At 37.3% G+C, this 18424-nt stretch overlaps 2 protein-coding genes across 2 annotated transcripts; both read left to right on the top strand.

The window, feature by feature from the left end:
* Positions 1–6632: 6632 nt before the first annotated feature.
* On the top strand, positions 6633–14977 carry LOC137246262 (venom serine protease). The gene is made up of 6 exons (XM_067777364.1): positions 6633–6752; positions 10345–10568; positions 10647–10968; positions 11059–11157; positions 11240–11399; positions 14501–14977. Exons 1-6 carry the CDS (start codon positions 6737–6739, stop codon positions 14880–14882), a joined length of 1203 nt encoding a protein of 400 aa, XP_067633465.1. The 5' UTR covers positions 6633–6736; the 3' UTR covers positions 14883–14977.
* A 20-nt stretch (positions 14978–14997) lies between these two features.
* Positions 14998–16688, top strand: LOC137246263 (venom serine protease). The gene is made up of 5 exons (XM_067777365.1): positions 14998–15403; positions 15473–15806; positions 15861–15959; positions 16020–16188; positions 16265–16688. Exons 1-5 carry the CDS (start codon positions 15143–15145, stop codon positions 16662–16664), a joined length of 1263 nt encoding a protein of 420 aa, XP_067633466.1. The 5' UTR covers positions 14998–15142; the 3' UTR covers positions 16665–16688.
* The last annotated feature ends 1736 nt before the right edge of the window (positions 16689–18424 follow it).

Raw genomic sequence — 18424 nt, 5'->3', positions numbered from 1 at the left:
GCCTCGCAAATAGAAATGAAATTAGTAGTCACAAAACTGTTTCTCAATTCTTTCAGTTGCAGATCGGCTCATTCTCAATTCCTTCTCTCGCATGTCGTTGCCACACTTGATTGTTTCGAACAAAACTTGTACTATAAATGTTTGCCATAACATTTTAAACAGAGAACTTGTAAGTTATAGAAAAGTAAAGAATCAAATTTAATTCACCACTGAAGTTACTTTGCATGTAATTCGGAAAGTTTAATTTTCGTAACACTTTAAGATGAAACGATTCCAAAAAAAACTCAAACTTTTATCTTGTCGAAAACATTAACATTAAGAAAAGGATGCTTTTTATTATCTTATTAGATACGTTCGCGTGAGTGAAAATTCGTAAAAGCTTGAACAAAATGTTACTTACTTTAGAAAAATTCTGTTTCTTCAAACAAAACGTTTGCAACAAGAGGGCGCAATTTTGCATTTCGCTTGGAAGAGAAGTTGCAAAATTGTACCCGATAAATAGGTGTCCCGGTATCTCATAATTTTTTGTACAGTAAATTCAAAAAATGGTTTTTCGTTTTGTATTGATAACTGAAAAACTAGTTTTTTGTTGTTTTCCATTTTGAGTGTTTTTTGGTTTGGTGGTTTTCTTATTTTGGTGTTTTTTTTTAACAAGTGGCACCATCGTCATAAGTACAAAGTAGAGAGCGCAGTGAGCGTAAAATTCTCTTTGAAATTTGCTCATGTATTGACTGTTGATCGCCGTTGAAATGACCAGTGAGATCAGTTGTGTTAACAAAAAAATCAATTAGATTGATTAGGAATCTGTCAATTTTACAGAATTTTGTTAACTGAAGAGCGACAATTTCTGTTCTGTTGAAATAACTAAACTAATTTATTCGATTGACAAAGAACTCGGTCGAAGTAACCGCAATTTGATCAATTTCCCCGAATCTCCTTTAAGTCAAGAACAATAGAACAGATTTGTCGATTTTACTAGCACCATTTCTTTCAGTGTGGCATTGTAAGTCAATAACAACAATCGGGCACTCATACACATGCAGTTAATATTTGAACAATGCACATAATCTAACCTTAATGCAACTAACTGCTTACCTATTTTTAAAATATATGTAACACTGGAATTAACATTGTCATTGACATTGTATTTTTCCAACATTGGTGTATATGTTTAGCTATTGTAAATATGAAATGCACGTGCACATGTGTGAGTATTTTCACGGTAATCATTGAAGTTCAAAAACTTGCCGGTTTACATTTGTCAAAGTCATTGCTTTATTTCTTATCAGTAAACCACCCAACTGGGTTGTTCGAATAGAGGTCGCTATTCAAACTCTCCACGCCTCCAATCATCAAGTATGTCAATTATGTAAGGGCATAACTCTATGGCATATAGTAAAATTACTAATTATGCAAACCTATAAAAATTATACAATAATTGCAAATTAAATAAAATGTAAAAGTAAATGGGTGAATCTATACAAAAGCTTTAATTTACTAAAAACTGCTATTTGTATATATAAAGATTTATAAATTTAAAATATTAATAATAATTAAGTGCAATTTAACCGGTTTATAAACACAGTGCAATCAGTTCGCAACGCTCGTCGACACAATTCACTGACACTGACAAACGCTGGCAACAACTTAACATTTGTGCAAATAAATAAATAAAAAATAACAAAAAAAAAAAACAGTAAAATTTGTCAACAATATATAGTCGAAAAAATTCCTACCCTTTGAAAAATTCCTACATATAGACTTTTTGGATGTTAATAATATATACAGATATGTACAGCAGCGAACACGAAATCAGCAGTATCTTCATTAAGTGCGTTTTTCTTTTTTTATTTCAAAAAATTTGAGAAAAAATTTCCACGTATTTTGTAACTGAAAAACGTATGAAAAGTTCGAACTTTTTACTTGGAAGTTTTTTTTTACTGTTTTTTTTTTTTTTTGTTATTTGGATCAGGCCTAAGTTAGGAGGGGTGACCCTACAGGAGAAACCTTGCACAAAGTATCTAGGAATCATCCTAGACAGTAACTTCTCATGGAACCTCAACGTGGAGGAGAGGGTGAAGAAGCCTTCAACGGCACTTTATGCATGTTAAAGAATGCTGGGGTTTACGTGGGGCTTATCGCCCTCTCTTTCTCATTGGGTTTTTACAGCGATTGTAAGCCCTATCCTATACTATGGAGTTCTTGTTTGGTGGAAAGCCACACAAAAAATAACCTACTTGGAAAAATTAGAGGGTATATGCGGACTATCAATGCTTAGCATTACGGGAGCCCTGACAGCTGCACTATATGCCATTCTACACATTCCACCTGTAGACCTGGTAGCAAAGAACATAGCGTTAACAACTGCAACCAGGCTCGGTGTCAGATTGAGCGCCGACCATACGGCCATGGTAGTATAGCGTCATCAATCACAAGACGAACAGACTACCTGATGCCGTATCTGCGCTTCAAGGGCGATCTTAAGGCCACAATAGAGGTGGACGGTTGGCGCAAGCGTGCTCAAATGGCGGACGAGGCGATACATGTGTACACAGATGGTTCCAAAGTAGTGGAAGGAGTAGGGTCTGCGGTATACTGTGCTCATCTGGAAATAAACAGATCCTAAAGGCTGTCGGATTACTGTAGCATTTTCGAAGCGGAAATAGTAGCCGTAACGAAAGCAGTAGAAACCCGGGAAGAAAATAGCCCAAGCTCCAATCGTGTTAACTTTTATATTGACAGTCAAGCACAGCACAAGACACAGCACTTAATGCATGTTAGAGTGTAAGCAGTCCCTGGAGAGAATCGGGTCCCAGGGCATATAGGAATAGATGGGAATGAAAAAGCGGATGAACTAGCTAAAAAGGGCGCATCCCTTGAGGCTTGCTCCATAGACGTCTAATTAAACTGGGCGAAGTTAAGCGAAGGCGAGAGGTGTACATGATCGGCCAAGCAGGAAAGGCGTGGGTTCAAGCGCGGTGCTGAAAAGTGTCGAAGATTATGTGCAAGTCTAACAACCTTAGACTAACAAAGTTGCTTCTATCATAAAAAGAGAGGACTGTAGACTCATGACGGGTATTCTGACTAGACTATGCCTTTAAATTAGGCTTGATCAGTGATAGCAGATGTAGGAAGTGCGGGCTGGAGGAGAAAACGATCGAGCACGTTCTGTGCTCTTTCCCTGCGATTGCCAGGCTAAGACTCCAGCTATTAGGAGTGATAAAGCTGTCAGATCTAGAAGCAGCAAGTGGCTTAAATCCTAGGAAGCTTCTTGCATTTGCCAAGAGGACGGAGTTATTTTATAACATAGGTCCTTGTTTTTGGTAGGGGTTTTCAGTTTGGTCGTTAATCAAACTTCTGGTAACACTACGGACTTATTTAGTCTATGTGAGGTCTCCATGGACTGGCCAGTTCAACCTAACCTAACCTTGGTTATGGAGTTTCATAGCCAAATTAATTTAAGTCCCACAAAATACAAGTTACAGGTCTTTTTAACATTGGTTTTTGACAGTATTTTTTTTTCAGAAGTGTGTTACAGATTTGTTTCCATACAAAATATGCAAAAAAAAATTTTAAAGTCAAAGCTAATTTTGAGAGACGTATAACTCGTACTTAAATCGATTCGGCTACAGCTTTTGCATATTCAAAACAATTTTGAAAGCTTGAACTTTTCGTAAAATTTTCACCAGTTACCGAATTTTTTTGAAAAATTTTTTGAGATTGGAAACAAAATTTTTTAAATCGATACGAATTGTGAGAGACCTATGAGTTTTTCTTTGTTAAACCAAGATTGATTTTATACTCAAAAAAATTCAGAAAACTCTAAATAAAATGTTTAAAATAACCGTAAAACTTTCTTGAATTTCCGCGTTTTTTTTTTTTTTTTTGAGATTGCATCACGAAAGTTGGAACAATGTCTTTCGGGTTGATCATGTGACTGCTCAAGTTTTTCATGTTTCTCTAAACGTGTAAACGTGTCCAGGATTAGCCAGCGCTACTAAAAAACGAGTTCTAATAAGCTAAATTTCTTTTTTTTTGCCATCAGGTAAATCTATAAGCTCTGATTTCTTGAAGCATCGTTGCTATAAATCTTCTATCGCTAGATATTTTTACACCAGCCACTTATTCCTGCTCAATGAGCCAATCTCAACGCCTAGTTTCCATAGATAAATGTTGGGTCTTGGGATACTGAAAAAATCAATGCTGTAAATAAGTCCCGAAGCAATGCTTAAATTTATGAGGGCAAGTATTGTCAATGCGACTTTATTTAGTTATATTGACCTCCCCTGTCTGGTTTATGGCAGCATGGTTTGCATGGTTTCAGTTACAAAATTCGTAGAAGTCTTTTGGTTTTTTTAAATTATTGCAAAAAATAAAAATAAAAATTTGATTGACGAAATTTGATAAAAGTTGTCACTGGTATTTCCGTCCTCGCTATTGTACATATGTATGAAAAGGTTTTTTATATTTATTAGTTAACCGTTATACTATCTGGAATTCTATGCTTTCGAAAACTATTTTCCTACAATATTTTTCTATACCATTCACGAACATGAAAAAATAGTATTTAAACTTTGGTCTAATTATTATAATAGAAGAGAAGGGCATAGGGCAAAACTCATTATAATGAAAATACAGAAATGACGAGCTGGGTCGATATCCATTTGTCCGTCAAGCTGCCTATCCGCCTGCTTGTATGTCTGTTTGCGTGAACGCTATCTTGTCTCTAAAAGTTTGAGATATCGCTACGAAATTTGAAAAGCCGGCGATTAAAATTATATTTTTTTGTTTGAGGAGTGAATAAAGCGAAATTTATAAATTATAAAACGGAACTACTTCGGCACCCTTTCGTGAACACTTCGAGAATATATCGTAACGAATTCGGAACAATTTTAGAATCACTTCTATATAAGGTATCATTTCAGGACAACTTAAGTATAATTTCAAGGCTATTTCGAAATCATTTCGGTACATTTACAGGATCACTTCAGATTCACTTCTTGACTATTTCGGAACCGATTCAGAACAATATCTGGATCAATTCGGTAGTGTGTTAGATAACATTTCGAGAAGATTTCAAAATCATTTCGAGATTGTTTCGGGTCAATTTTGGGGCAGGGGAACACTTCGGGACTTATTTTGTAATTGCTTCGAAACTATTTCGGAACAATTTCAGCAGAGTTACAGGATCATAAATTAACCCTAAAATTGTCCTGAAATTATTATCATTTTTTCTGAAAATAGTCTCGAAATGATGCTGAAGTATTCCTGTAATTGTTCCGAAATGGTTTCGAAATAATCTTGAAATGATCCTGAAGTTGTCCCAAAATAATAACTACAAAAACTCTTAAGTTTAAACGAAAGGGCGCCTCAACTGCCCCTCTTACGGAACAGCATCGAAATGGCTTTGAAATTTTTCCGAAATGACACCTAAAACAATCTCGATTTAATTGATCTGTTATGTCTGCTTCTTATGGAAAAAAAGACAAGTCCACGTTTTATTGTATAAATCTATATATCGTTCTTTTAGGGGGAAATATCATAAGCCCAGCTTCTACTGACGTTTTGTTTTTTTACCGTACTTTCGCGGATATGTTTATAAGTTTCGCTTTTATTCCTTCTTAATATAAATACACCTTTTATGACTGGCCTTTAATTTAGTGTGCGTATGTTTTTCCATGTCTTATGAAAGATTTACCGAAACCGAGAGGATATGAGCACTATAGCATCCTATACAACAAATTTTTCAGATTACAGTCTTATCACAATTTCTTTCTAATTTCGACAGTTTAAACCTTGGAGCTTCCCAATCCCAATCGATTTTTGCCGTTTCGTAACAAGTCACGCAACTATGCGTTAACTGATTACAATTGGGAGCACCGAGGTAGGTCAACTTCCTCTGCCAACTCAGTTGGGGTCTCCTCCTTCCTCTGCTTCCAAACTGCGGTGTCGACTGAAATACCTTCTTCACCGAAGCGTCTTCGTCCATTCGCTGCACTATCGTCATATCTAAGTAGAGTTCATACAGCTCATCATTATAGCTCCTTAGATACTCTCCGTCGGCATCACGGACTGGACCGTAAATCTTTCGGAGAACTTTTTTTGCAAACACTCCAAGAGTCACCAGATCTTCTGTCAACAGCGTCCCTGATTCCGAGCCATACCTCAGGACGGGTATGATGAGCGACTTGTAGAGCGTGATTTTTGTTCGTCGCGAGAGATCTTTACTTTTGAATTGCCTACTGAGTCCAAAGTAGCACTTTTTAGAAAGTGTTATTATCTGATTAATTCACATATTGAAACTCCAAACATGTTTTGGTTCAGCCATTTTCATGAAGGGTATAATGTCCTCCGCATATGCGCACACATTCTCATTCGTACTTGTTTTAATATACTGTAGCAACAACAAATACTACTTCATATTGACTTTTAACCAAAACAAGTGTTTTTGAAATTAGGTGTTAAGTTTGTATTATTTTTTCATATTTTTTTATTAACTGTTTTTTGTTTTATCTGCAAATTATCTTAGTTTACCGTTTATCAGCTAAATTCATAATGTTTATATATTTTGTACTATATCTTTGTATAAGTATGTGAAAAAGTGTCGACGTATGTGTTTATTTTTTAAGTAGAATCCCCTATCTGTACTTCTTTTAAGCAACAGTTAATTAGCGTTTACTAACGGTAATACGATCAGTCGAAAGTCTAACACGTCGGCGGTACGGTTATAAACAAAATGTCGCAAAAAGCAAGTGAGTGAAATAAACTTATTTTGGATATCGAATTTTTTTAAAAACCAGGACTAAAATCTGAAAATATCCGTGGAATAAGCGCGTACATACGCACATACATATATGACTGCATATCATATTAAAGTATGGAAAGATTGGAGATTTTTATGATTCAGAAAAATATATATATTTATTAAGGATTCACCTGGGACCTAGAAAAAAATTACTGCACTAATTTTTTATCAATTTTTTGTTATACTCAGTTGAGCAGAGCTCACAGAGTATATTAACTTTGATTGGATAACGGTTGGTTGTATAGGAATAAAGGAATCGAGATAGATATAGACTTCCATATATCAAAATCATCAGTATCGAAAAAAATTTGATTGAGCCATGTCCGTCCGTCCATCCGTTAACACGATAACCTGGGCACTCATCTCAGATCGCTATTTAAAATGAACGATATCGGACTATAACCACGCCCACTTTTTCGATATCGAAAATTTCGAAAAACCGAAAAAGTGCGATAATTCATTACCAAAGACGGATAAAGCGATTAAACTTGGTAGGTGAGTTGAGCTTCTGACGCAGAATAGAAAATTAGTAAAAATTTTGAAAATGGGCGTGGCACCGCCCACTTTTAAAATAAGGTAATTTAAAAGTGTTGCAAGCTGTAATTTGGAAGTCGTTGAAGATATCATGATGAAATTTGGCAATAACGTTACTCCTATTAATATATGTATGCTTAATAAAAATTAGCAAAATCGGAGAACGGCCACGCCAAATTAAAAAAAAAAAAACATTTTTAAAGTCGAATTTTAACAAGAAATTTAATATCTTTACAGTATAAAAGTAAATTATGTCAACATTCAACTCCAGTAATGATATGGTGCAACAAAGTACAAAAATAAAAGAAACTTTCAAAATGGGCGTGGCTCCGCCCTTTTTCATTTAATGTCTACGATACTTTTAATGCCATAATTCGAACAAAAATTTACCAATCCTTGTGAAATTTGGTAGGGGCTTAGACTCTAGGGCGTTAACTGTTTTCTGTGAAAAAGGGCGAAATCGGTTGAAGCCACGCCCAGTTTATATATACAGTCGACTGTCTGTCATTCCGCTCGGCCCTTAACATGATAACTTGAGCAAAAATCGATATATCTTTACTTAACTAAGTTCACGTACTTATCAGAACTCACCTTGTATGGGTATAAACAATGGTCGAAATCCGACTATGACCACGCCCACTTTTTCGATATCGAAAATTACGAAAAATGAAAAAAATGCCATAATTCTATATCAAATACGAAAAAAGGGATGAAATATGGTAATTGGATTGGTTTATTGACGCAAAATATACCTTTAGAAAAAACCTTGTAAAATGGGTGTGACACCTACCATATTAAGTAGAAGAAAATGAAAAAGTTCTGCAGGGCGAAATCAAAAGCCCTTGGAATCTTGGCAGGAATACTGTTCGGGGTATTACATATATAAATAAATTAGCGGTACCCGACAGATGATGGTTATGGGTCACCCTTGTCCACATTTTGGTCGATATCTCGAAAGCTCCTTCGCATATACAACTACCACCACTCCCTTTTAAAACCCACAGGTTCATTTTCCTACATGGTGATTTCCCTTATTTTGTCTCCATAGCTCTCAGCTGAGTATGTAATGTTCGGTTACACCCGAACTTAGCCTTCCTTACTTGTTCAATGATGTGATCGTACATTTCATTCACTATCAAGAACCAAATTTCAGGATAGCGAACTTAGCAAACAAACTTTTCTAAAGTGCACCTAGAAGTCCAAACAGAAATTGTATGTCGCATACCTAGCTCAATATGGAGTGGAATTTCCTTAAAGTATCTAGAAATCTGGCGGCCACCGTGGTGTGATGGTAGCGTGCTCCGCCTGCTATACCATATGCCCTGGGTTCGCAACCTGGACAAAGCAACATCAAAATTGTAGAAATAAGGTTTTTCAATTAGAAGAAGATTTGTCTAAGCGGGGTCGCCCCTCGGCGATGTTTGGCAAGCGCTCCTAGTGTATTTCTGCCATGAAAAGCTCTCATTGACAACTCATCTGCCTTGCAGATGCCGTTCGGAGTCGGCATAAAACATGTAGTTCCCGTCCGGCCAATTTGTAGGGAAAATCAAGAGGAGCACGACGCAAATTGGAGAAGAAGCTCGGCCTTAGATCTCTTCGGAGGTTATCGCGCCTTACATTTATTTTTATTTTTATCTAGAAATATAAATTTTCTGGGAGACAACAAAATTAGAATATCCACATGAAAAAATTTCTACATATTTGCTAGTCGTCCCCAATTGTTTTATATATACACACGTGTGTAAATTTATTTAAATTTCATGAGTTTGTAAATTGTCGACATACGTAAACACACCTAGAATTTTATATATATTTCGTGCAAAAAAATTGGATTAGCTCGCTGATTTTAGGTTAGTGACGGTCTGAGATAAGACAAATTTAACGCTTCATAGACAATTATCTATATGTATAAAGTCGAATGTGTATGCAGCTTATGGACTCCGAAACCATTCCAACTGTTTTATTCAAACTTGCGGGATAGTTCACAGCAACCCGAAGAGTGTTCTTGTGCAGTTTCTTTCCGGGAAGTGGTTCAAGAACCGATCTGTTCACAAATCGATTTGCCTAATTTACGGTATACGAGATAGGTAGCCCTTTGTCTAGATTAGTACTTACGACACTTTTTTTCCAGGAAGTTAACCAGGGACCGACCTGTTCGCACAACTTCTCTTCATAGTCACATTTTCCTAAAGTTTGGTATATAGGTAGGCGTTTGCCTAGATAGCTATTTACCATACTTTTTTTTCGGAAAATGTGAACCAGGAACCGATCTATTCAAACAAATTCTATTCATGTTTTGATTTGAAAATTGGTAGGTAACCCTTTGCCTAGATAAGTACTAACGATACTTTTTTTTTGGGAAGTGGACCAAGGCCAATCTGTTCATACAAACTGTATGGATTGTTCTATTTGCCTGAAATTTGGTACATAGGAGTACCTATTAGTATTTACGACACTTTTTTCCGATCAGTGATGGAATAGAAAAAGACAAATTACAAATAAGAGAAAAGACGTATGGGGAAAGAGACTGAGGAAGAGGCAGACTTAGACGAAGATAGAGAGATAGAGACAGATGGGCCAGAAAAGAAGTGAGGGAAATGATGGTGATATAGAAATATACACAAAGAAACTCAGAGTGGAGTAAATAAAAGGATGAGGAAAAGAAAGATGCAGAGTGAGAGTAAAAGGTAAAAACGTCTTAAAAGTTATGCAGATGGATCAAGGTTAGGACAGAACAACGTCTGGCGGGTCTGCTAGTTTCATGTAAAGTCTCGAATCTAGAAATATAATGAAAAAATTTTATTAATAAACACGGCTATATGATTTTAAGAACCAAATCCAAATACAAGTGTCACTTGTTTAAATTAATATTATGTGCGGTTAGAAACCTGTGTAACCAATAAGAGCTGAAAAGTGTTAAAGTTATGTTTAATTTTTCGTTATTTGTTTAGTTTAGCAAAATAAAAAACTTATTTATACAAAAACCTTTCAATTCCCAATTTTAGCCCCGAGTTTCAGCATATTGCTGTTTCTACTACTAAGTGCGCTACAAAACGCGTGGGCACTCTTTGAGGGCTGCGATAATACATATAACCTAAATCCGGGTACTTCGTATATTGAATCACCATATTATCCGAATAATTATCCATCAAGCACATCATGTCGCTACCAATTTATAGCACCACAAGATTATTACATACAAGCCAATTGCACAGTCAATATGCCAAGCGTAAGATATACATTTTGTTATTTAATAAAAAAAAAAATTATATACTTCAATATTTTCTCTTTTATCTCACCAAAACAGAATGGTGGCACCTGCACTACTGAGTTTCTTTACGTCAGCAGTGAAGGTGATGCTCAATTACGCGATTCAGAACAATTTTGTGGTCGAGGCACATTTGTTAGAAACTCCATGTTCCGTAGAATTGCCTTAGCATATGCATCTTATGGTTCTACTGGCAATTTCCGTTGTACGTTGACCGTAAGACCACAGCAGTGTGACTGTGGTTGGTCTATGACCACTAAAATTGCCAATGGCCAAGCGGTGAGCAATAATGAGTTCCCATTCATGGCTGCGCTACAGGATCGGACATCTAGTGCGGCAACATTTTGTGGCGCTTCAATAAGTGAGTAAAAACTTTAAAATTATAATGAATACCACACCAATTGAGAACAGTTAATTCAAATAATAAATTTTTTTTTTTTTTTACTTGCAGTTTCACATCGATTTTTGCTTACCGCTACCCACTGTGTGCGTGTGCAACCTGTGGCTGCTAACATTATAGCGCGTGTTGGTTTCACTCAACTTTCGCAAGGTAATAACTTTTACTACTCACACGCTTTCTTCTTTCCTCTTCTATCCTACTATAAATATGCACTAATTTGCTTTGTTCACAGTTAGCAACTCTCGCTATTCAGCTTCATATCAAATACAAAGAATCATAGAATATCCTGGCTACATTGATGAACCGCCTACGAATGATATCAGTCTTTTACAAACCGCTCAAAATATAGAATGGTCTCTTGGCGTCGGACCGATCTGTCTACCTCCAACTGCGTAAGTTTTTAACATACTAGGGTCCGATCATTCGGCTACGGTTTGCTGATTACTCTTATATAATTTTATAATCAACTCACAAGAGCCGAAGATTTTAAATTTTAATACATTTTTTCACTTTTGGAAGTAAGCCTCCAAACCATATACATTGGCTTTCAAAGATCGAAGTTGGACCTCCCCCCCATCGTTATACTCAGCGTGCTTTGCGCAAAGAGTATATTAACTTTGATTTGATAACGGTTGGTTGTACAGGTATAAAGGAATCGAGATAGATATAGAGTTCCTCAAAATTTGATTGAGACATGTCCGCCCGACCGTCCGTCTGTCCGTTAACACGATATCTTGAGTAAATTATGAGGTATCTTGATGATATTTGGTATGCAGATTCCTGGGCACTCATCTCAGACCGCTATTTAAAATGAACGATATCGGACTATAACCAAGCCCACTTTTTCGATATCGAAAATTTCGAAAAATCGAAAAAGCGCGATAGTATATTACCAAAGTCGAATAAAGCGATGAAAATTGGAAGGTGGGTTGAACCTATGACGCAGAATCGAAAATTAGTAAAATTTTGGGCAATGGGCCTGGCACCGCCCACTTTTAAAAGAAGGTAATTTAAAAGTTTTGCAATCTGTAATTTGGCAGTCGTTGAAGATATCATGATGAAATTTGGCAGGAACATTACTCCTATTACAGAGAATAAAACTTAGCAAAATCGGATGAAGGACACGCCCACTTTTTAAAAGTCACATTTTAAGAAAAAATTCAATATATTTTTTACCAATCCTTATAAAATTTGGTAAAGGCAAAGCTTCTATGACGGTAACAGTTTTCTGTGAAAATGGGCGAAATCGGTTGAAGCCACGCCCAGTTTTTATACACAGTCGACCGTCAGACCTTCCGCTCGGCGGTTAACACGATAACTTGAGCAAAAATCGATATATGTTTACTAAACTTAGTTCACGTACTTATCTGAACTCACTTTATCTTGGTGTTAAAAGTGGGCGAAATCCGCCCCCACGCCCACTTTTTCGATATGAAAACTTCGAAAAATGAAAAAAATGCCATAATTCTATACCAAATACGAAAAAAGGGTTGAAAAATGGTGACTGGATTGGTTTGTTGACGCCTTCATATATAAAACTAAGGGCCAGTCCCTTTCAAAACCTTCAATAATACCTTTAATTTGGTCATTAACACCTTTCATTTCATACCCATATCGTACAAACGCATTCTAGAGTCACCCCTGGTCCACCTTTATGGCGATATCTTGAAAAGGCGTCCACCTATAGAACTAAGGCCCACTCCCTTTTAAAATACTCATTAACACCTTTTATTTGATATCCATATCGTACAAACAAATTGTAGAGTCACCCCTGGTCGACCTTTATGGCGATATCTCGAAAAGGTGCCCTCCTATAGAAGTAAGGCTCACTTCCTTTTAAAATACTCATTAACACCTTTCATTTGATATCCATATCGTACAAACAAAATGTAGAGTCACCCCTGATCCACTTTTATGGCGATATCTCGAAAAGGTGCCCTCCTATAGAAGTAAGGCTCACTCCCTTTTAAAATACCCATTAACACCTTTCATTTCATACCCATATGGTACAAACGCATTCTAGAGTACCCCTGGTCCACCTTTATGGCGATATCTCGAAAAGGCGCCCACCTATAGAACTAAGGCCCACTCCCTTTTAAAACACTCATTAACACTATTCAATGGGTTTTGATTTGCCAAGTTCACTACCAGAATAAGACTAGCCAATAGCGGTGTAGTCCTAGTCTCAAACAAGTCGCTGCGTTTTTTTTTATTATCTTTCGTTTCTTTTATCGAACTCAGATTCTTTTTTTTTTTTGTACATTTTTTTTTTTTTTTAATATTATATACAGCAGAGTGCAGAAAAATGGCAGTAAACCCTTAATTAAAGTTACGTATACTAAATTTTTTTTGTTTTATTTCCATAATCATGGGTAAAAAAAAACTTCTAAACTACACTATTTGGAAAGTTTTCGAGCATTAAGTTTTATAGCCCAAGCAATTATAGTCCAACCTAGCAAAAGTAAAAGGTCTCGTCAAATTCGTATTAATTTTTGGCTATTTTTTTCCAAAGGTTGTTTTTATATTTTTTTCCATACGAATGGCGAAAAAAGTTTTTGAAAATAAATGCGAATTTCGAGAGCGCTATAACTGTAAATTAAGAGTTCGAACTTTTCCAATATTTTCGAAATTTTATTTAAGATTGGGTTGCATAGTTTCAGATACAAAATTAACTGGGCTACAAAACTTAATACTTAAAACTTAAAATGTAAAGTTCGAAATTTTCGAACTTTTTTCGAATTTTTCAATATTTTCGAAAACGTTTTTCTCTGAAATTATTTGCTTTAATTTTAATAAAAATTTAATTGACGAAATGATAAGAAAGTTTACTACTACTTTCATGTTCGTTGCTTTATATGCGCTATGGAAGATCCAACTTCGAACTTCGTCAATATCTGTACTTCGAAAAACGGGAAACTTTTTTTTTATGAAGCAATCTATGTATTTAAAAAATGTTGGCTTGGTTCAGTATGCAGCCGAGTGCTGTTTTGCGTTATTATTAAACCATCGAATTGGGAAATCGAGCGATCAGTAGATAAAAACTGAATGCTCGGTTTGACTTCGGCTCGAAATCTCAGCTTCGGTCAAATACTTTCCAATTTTTCCGAAAACTTATTGAGATTAGTTTGCATAATTTCAGATACAAAATTGTATACTTAATGTTCGCTGATGTATATGTATTAGAGAGGATCCAACTTCGAACTTCCTCAATAACTGTATTTTGGAGGTTAACTTCGAAAAACGGGGAAATTACTTTTTTGTTTATGAAGGTGGCTTGGTTGGGTACCCAGTCCAGAGTTGTTTAGTGATATTATTAAACCATCGGCATGGGAAATCGTGCGATCAGTAGATAAAAACCGAATGCTCGGTTTGACTTCGGCTCAAAATCCCACCTTCGGTAGAACTCTACCGCAAACACATCAGTTTATGCTTGCACGTTTAATGCATTTTTTCATTTCATACTAAAATCATATCCTCATTCGTCTCTTTCCAGCTCAACAACCTTCACGTACAAATATGTTGATGTCGCCGGCTGGGGCACTCAGAGTTTTGCTGGTCCAACCAGCAATTCGCTAATGAAAGCCAATCTAATTGTGATCGACAATTCCGTATGTCAACAGCGTTATAATGTACCGATCTATGCTTCGCAAATGTGCACAAATGACTATGCTGGCACAGGACGTGATGCTTGTCAATATGATTCGGGTGGTCCAGTAGTATTACGTAACTCGCGCTTATTCCTTGTTGGGTGTATCAGCTATGGCCAAGCCTGCGGGCAGGCTTATGGTACTGGCGTGAATACGCGCATTACTTACTATTTGAATTGGATACGTCAACAGACGGGTTATACGACATGCAACAAACAGCTGACTTAATATTTTTGTTCAATTGTAGGTGTGTTTGTGTATTGGCTGTACAGTGTTGTGTATAAATGTGTAAATAAATATTATTAAACAAAAAATTTAAGAAATGTGTATTGATTTATGACTTATGAAATTTACTTAAAGATTTCTGCATGAGGCGAAAATAGCTGTGTTAAGCCTTAAAATTGGGTTAGTTTAAACTCTTGTGTTGAAATTTTAACTAGAACCGTAAGCAACAGCACAGTCTGCAAGTGAAAAGTGCATCAGCTAGAATGTCGCAGCATCAAGCGCAATCAATTAAAGGCTTTGCCGCTTACAAACGCTATATCCTGTCAGTACTTTTGACGCACCTGGTATGCGTAATGGCTCAAACAAGTTGCACTACACGCGACTATTATATAACCTCCAATCAACAAGTCCTCAACATAACATCACCCAACTATCCGAACGCTTACAGGCCTGGAACAAATTGCAGATATCGCATTATAGCGCCTTATGCGCATGTGATAGTGCTCAACTGCATCTACCAATTGGTAAGTGCTTCGTTATTTCATTTATCATCTAGCAGTCCTTTAACCTAAAACTTGTATTCTTCATTCTAGTATCCAAATAACTGTGGCTCGGAGTATTTTTATATTTCGCGCGATGGTGATTTAGACTTTCGTGAAAGCGAAACTTTTTGCATGAATTCGAACATTCTACGCAGTTCACATTTTCGCTCTATTTCCATCGGTTATTACTCAACGACATCGGGTACGAATCAGCAGGGTCGCTTCTTTTGTCAAGCCTATGCAAGGCAGCAGGGTTGCAGTTGTGGTTGGACTACTGCGACGCGCATAACAAATGGTCGAGAAGCGACCAAGCATGAATATCCTGCGTTGGTAGCCCTGCGTGATATCACTTCTATGCAGTCGGTTTTCTGCAGTGGCAGCATTAGTAATTTGAAGTAAGTTTAACTTAAACAAGATGTTTCAATGTGTTCTCTTTCAGTAAGTAATCGTCATATTATGACGGCAGCTCATTGCGTGTCCGCACAATCTGATCCGCGTCGCATCATCGCATATTTGGGTGATCACGATCTAAGCAGTTGTAAGTTTGGAATGAAAAATTATGAAATCCTTCCCAACTTAAGTTCTGAATTCCATCTAGCCACCGATTCAATATTCGCTGTACAACACCGGATTCAACAGATTATTATACATCCTAATTATGCCTCCACCGACATCAGTGTTATCAATGATGTGGCTTTACTCGTCACTGCTGAGCGCATTGAATGGTCACGTGGTGTGGGTCCGATTTGTTTGCCGCTCCTACAATCGTTTGTTCAAAAACACTTTCAATCTGTTTTTAGCTTTTTGTAATTTTAATTTTTTATTCTTTTCAATTATACGCAGCTCTGATCGTTTCACTTTTCGCACCGTAGATGTTGCCGGCTGGGGCACCACCTATTTCGCTGGTCCTAAGTCCAATAAATTACAGAAAGCCGAACTAATGACAATCGAAAATAGTGCTTGCGCATCCCAATTTAATACAACCATTTCGCCTTCACAAATTTGTACCTACGATTATAACGGTTTGGGACAGGACTCTTGCCAATATGACTCTGGTGGTCCGGTTATTTTTAAACAACAGCAACAGCTCGCAGCGGCTCCGCGTTTGTATGCACTGGGAGTAATCAGCTTTGGTGAGTCTTGCGGTGCACGTTATGGCGTAGGCGTGAATACAAGGGTGACGGCACATCTACGCTGGATATTGCGTTATGTGCAGAGTGCTGGTGGTGTTTGTGTGTCTTAGATTGTTTAGTAAAAACAAATTTAATACAAGCCTCTTTAATAACGAAATTTAAATGACTTGAAATTTTTGGAGCGCTGGCTACGAAATTCTCTTTTCGAGAACATTGCCCTCCTAAGGCACAGATGGGCATTGTGCACTAAAACTTGATTTGGATTGCTATAGCTACTCTTTTGGAGCCAGGTAGAGCTCCACACAGTGATTGAGCGCCTCACAAGACTATCATTATTCCTTTTACCTGTCAGTATGACACCTAAATTTCGACGTAAAGTACTTCGGAGACAAAACTATTATGATAGAGTTATTTCGACAACATCTCGTCTAGAGCCAAGAAAGCAACAATCGGGTATGGGCACATCACAGTGAAGTCCTGGAAATCCGTACCCTTACGTTGAGGTGGATTAAGGTCATAATAGTAAGGATTATTCTGTTTTAGGGGCGGTGGAGCGGACCTCAAGAACTTCAAGTCGTTGCTGAGGTGGGCACTCAAACAACTATAACTTCTAGTATGTGCTTGGAATACGGAAGTTATCTCCAAGTGCACAACGAGTGTAATAGAGGTACTGCTGGAGCTTGCTTCGCTACACGTTGTCATAGAGTCGATGCTAAGAATGCCTACCCTGTTGCTCTTGTTGTTATAGCGATAAGAATACTCCCCGACGGTTCACGGGATTGCTATCGATGTTGATGGTCCTTTGCCGGATATACATCATACAGTACGTTCCGGTAGGAAGTAACATTAAGGCACTAGCCCGACCGTCTCGGGAACGATTTAATATGACCACATGAAACCTTCTAGGCCATTGCGCTCACCCGCCCCTAGATCCATGAGGAACTTGGGGTCGCCAGAGCCTCGGTTGCCAAAGAAACAGGATTTTCCACGGGTAGGTGAGTTTGGCGATTGCTTTGGAGAAGCTATAAATTGTGCTGGCAATTCCTTGAATCAGTTTAGTATTTTAGTTTAGGCGTGCCTGCCACGGGTATATTCTAAGCCCCTAACCGGCTGGGTGGACTACCTACCCTATGCAAGAAGAGAAGAAAACTAGGAAACAAGCTCCCAGCTTGATAGGGATAGATAGTTTCCGAGGGTAGAGGCTAGAGGGTATATAGTTTCCACAAAACCAGATGTAGTGGGCAATGAGCAATTTGAGAATCCGACGACCAGACAGAGGCTGAAAAGTATGTCAGATCTGAATCATTGATTGCAATCGATCCGCATTCCACCAAAGATAAACTCAGGGAAGAAGAGAAGAAACTCGAAGAAGGCACTGGCGCCAGATCATGGGACCTTGTAAATCAAAACTCTTGTTAGACGCATTACAAAAATAAGGGCGTCAAAAACTGATTTCATAATGTTAATATGTCGTATCTATTCAGGAAACTGGTAGCTTAAGACCAGCAAACACAGACAGGATGCCATATCTTAAGAATTTATTAGAAACATTTAGAGTTAAGGTATTCAAGGGGCTATGTAGCGCAATTCTTTCAAAAGGTTACAAGCACATCTCATAAATTGTCCAACCTAATTGTCAACCTCACCTACCTACCTCACGGACGAAAAGGAGTTGCATGACCTAGAAGATTCAATGTGATCATATCAAATCATTTCCTAGATTACCGGGTTAAAATGTTAAAAAAAAAAATGTAAGGCGCGATAACCTCCGAAGAGATCTAAGGCCGAGCTTCTCTTCCAATTTGCGTCGTGCTCCTCTTGATTTTCCCTACAAATTGGCCGGATGGGACCTACATTATTTTATGATGAA

This window comes from Eurosta solidaginis, chromosome 3 (genome assembly GCF_040869045.1).
Source record: "Eurosta solidaginis isolate ZX-2024a chromosome 3, ASM4086904v1, whole genome shotgun sequence".
In the NCBI taxonomy this organism is placed as follows: domain Eukaryota; kingdom Metazoa; phylum Arthropoda; class Insecta; order Diptera; family Tephritidae; genus Eurosta; species Eurosta solidaginis.
This window is presented reverse-complemented; position numbering and strand designations above follow the sequence as displayed.

What these genes read in the sequence shown, in the direction of transcription:
- LOC137246263 (XM_067777365.1), top strand. Translation starts at nt 15,143, where the DNA reads ATGTCGCAGCATCAAGCGCAATCAATTAAAGGCTTTGCCGCTTACAAA. An exon ending in TCAACTGCATCTACCAATTG is followed by an intron (nt 15,404 to 15,472) that starts GTAAGTGCTTCG and finishes TCTTCATTCTAG; the next exon opens with TATCCAAATAACTGTGGCTC. An exon ending in TTTCTGCAGTGGCAGCATTA is followed by an intron (nt 15,807 to 15,860) that starts GTAATTTGAAGT and finishes GTTCTCTTTCAG; the next exon opens with TAAGTAATCGTCATATTATG.
- LOC137246262 (XM_067777364.1), top strand. An exon ending in GCACAGTCAATATGCCAAGC is followed by an intron (nt 10,569 to 10,646) that starts GTAAGATATACA and finishes TCACCAAAACAG; the next exon opens with AATGGTGGCACCTGCACTAC. An exon ending in ATCTGTCTACCTCCAACTGC is followed by an intron (nt 11,400 to 14,500) that starts GTAAGTTTTTAA and finishes GTCTCTTTCCAG; the next exon opens with CTCAACAACCTTCACGTACA.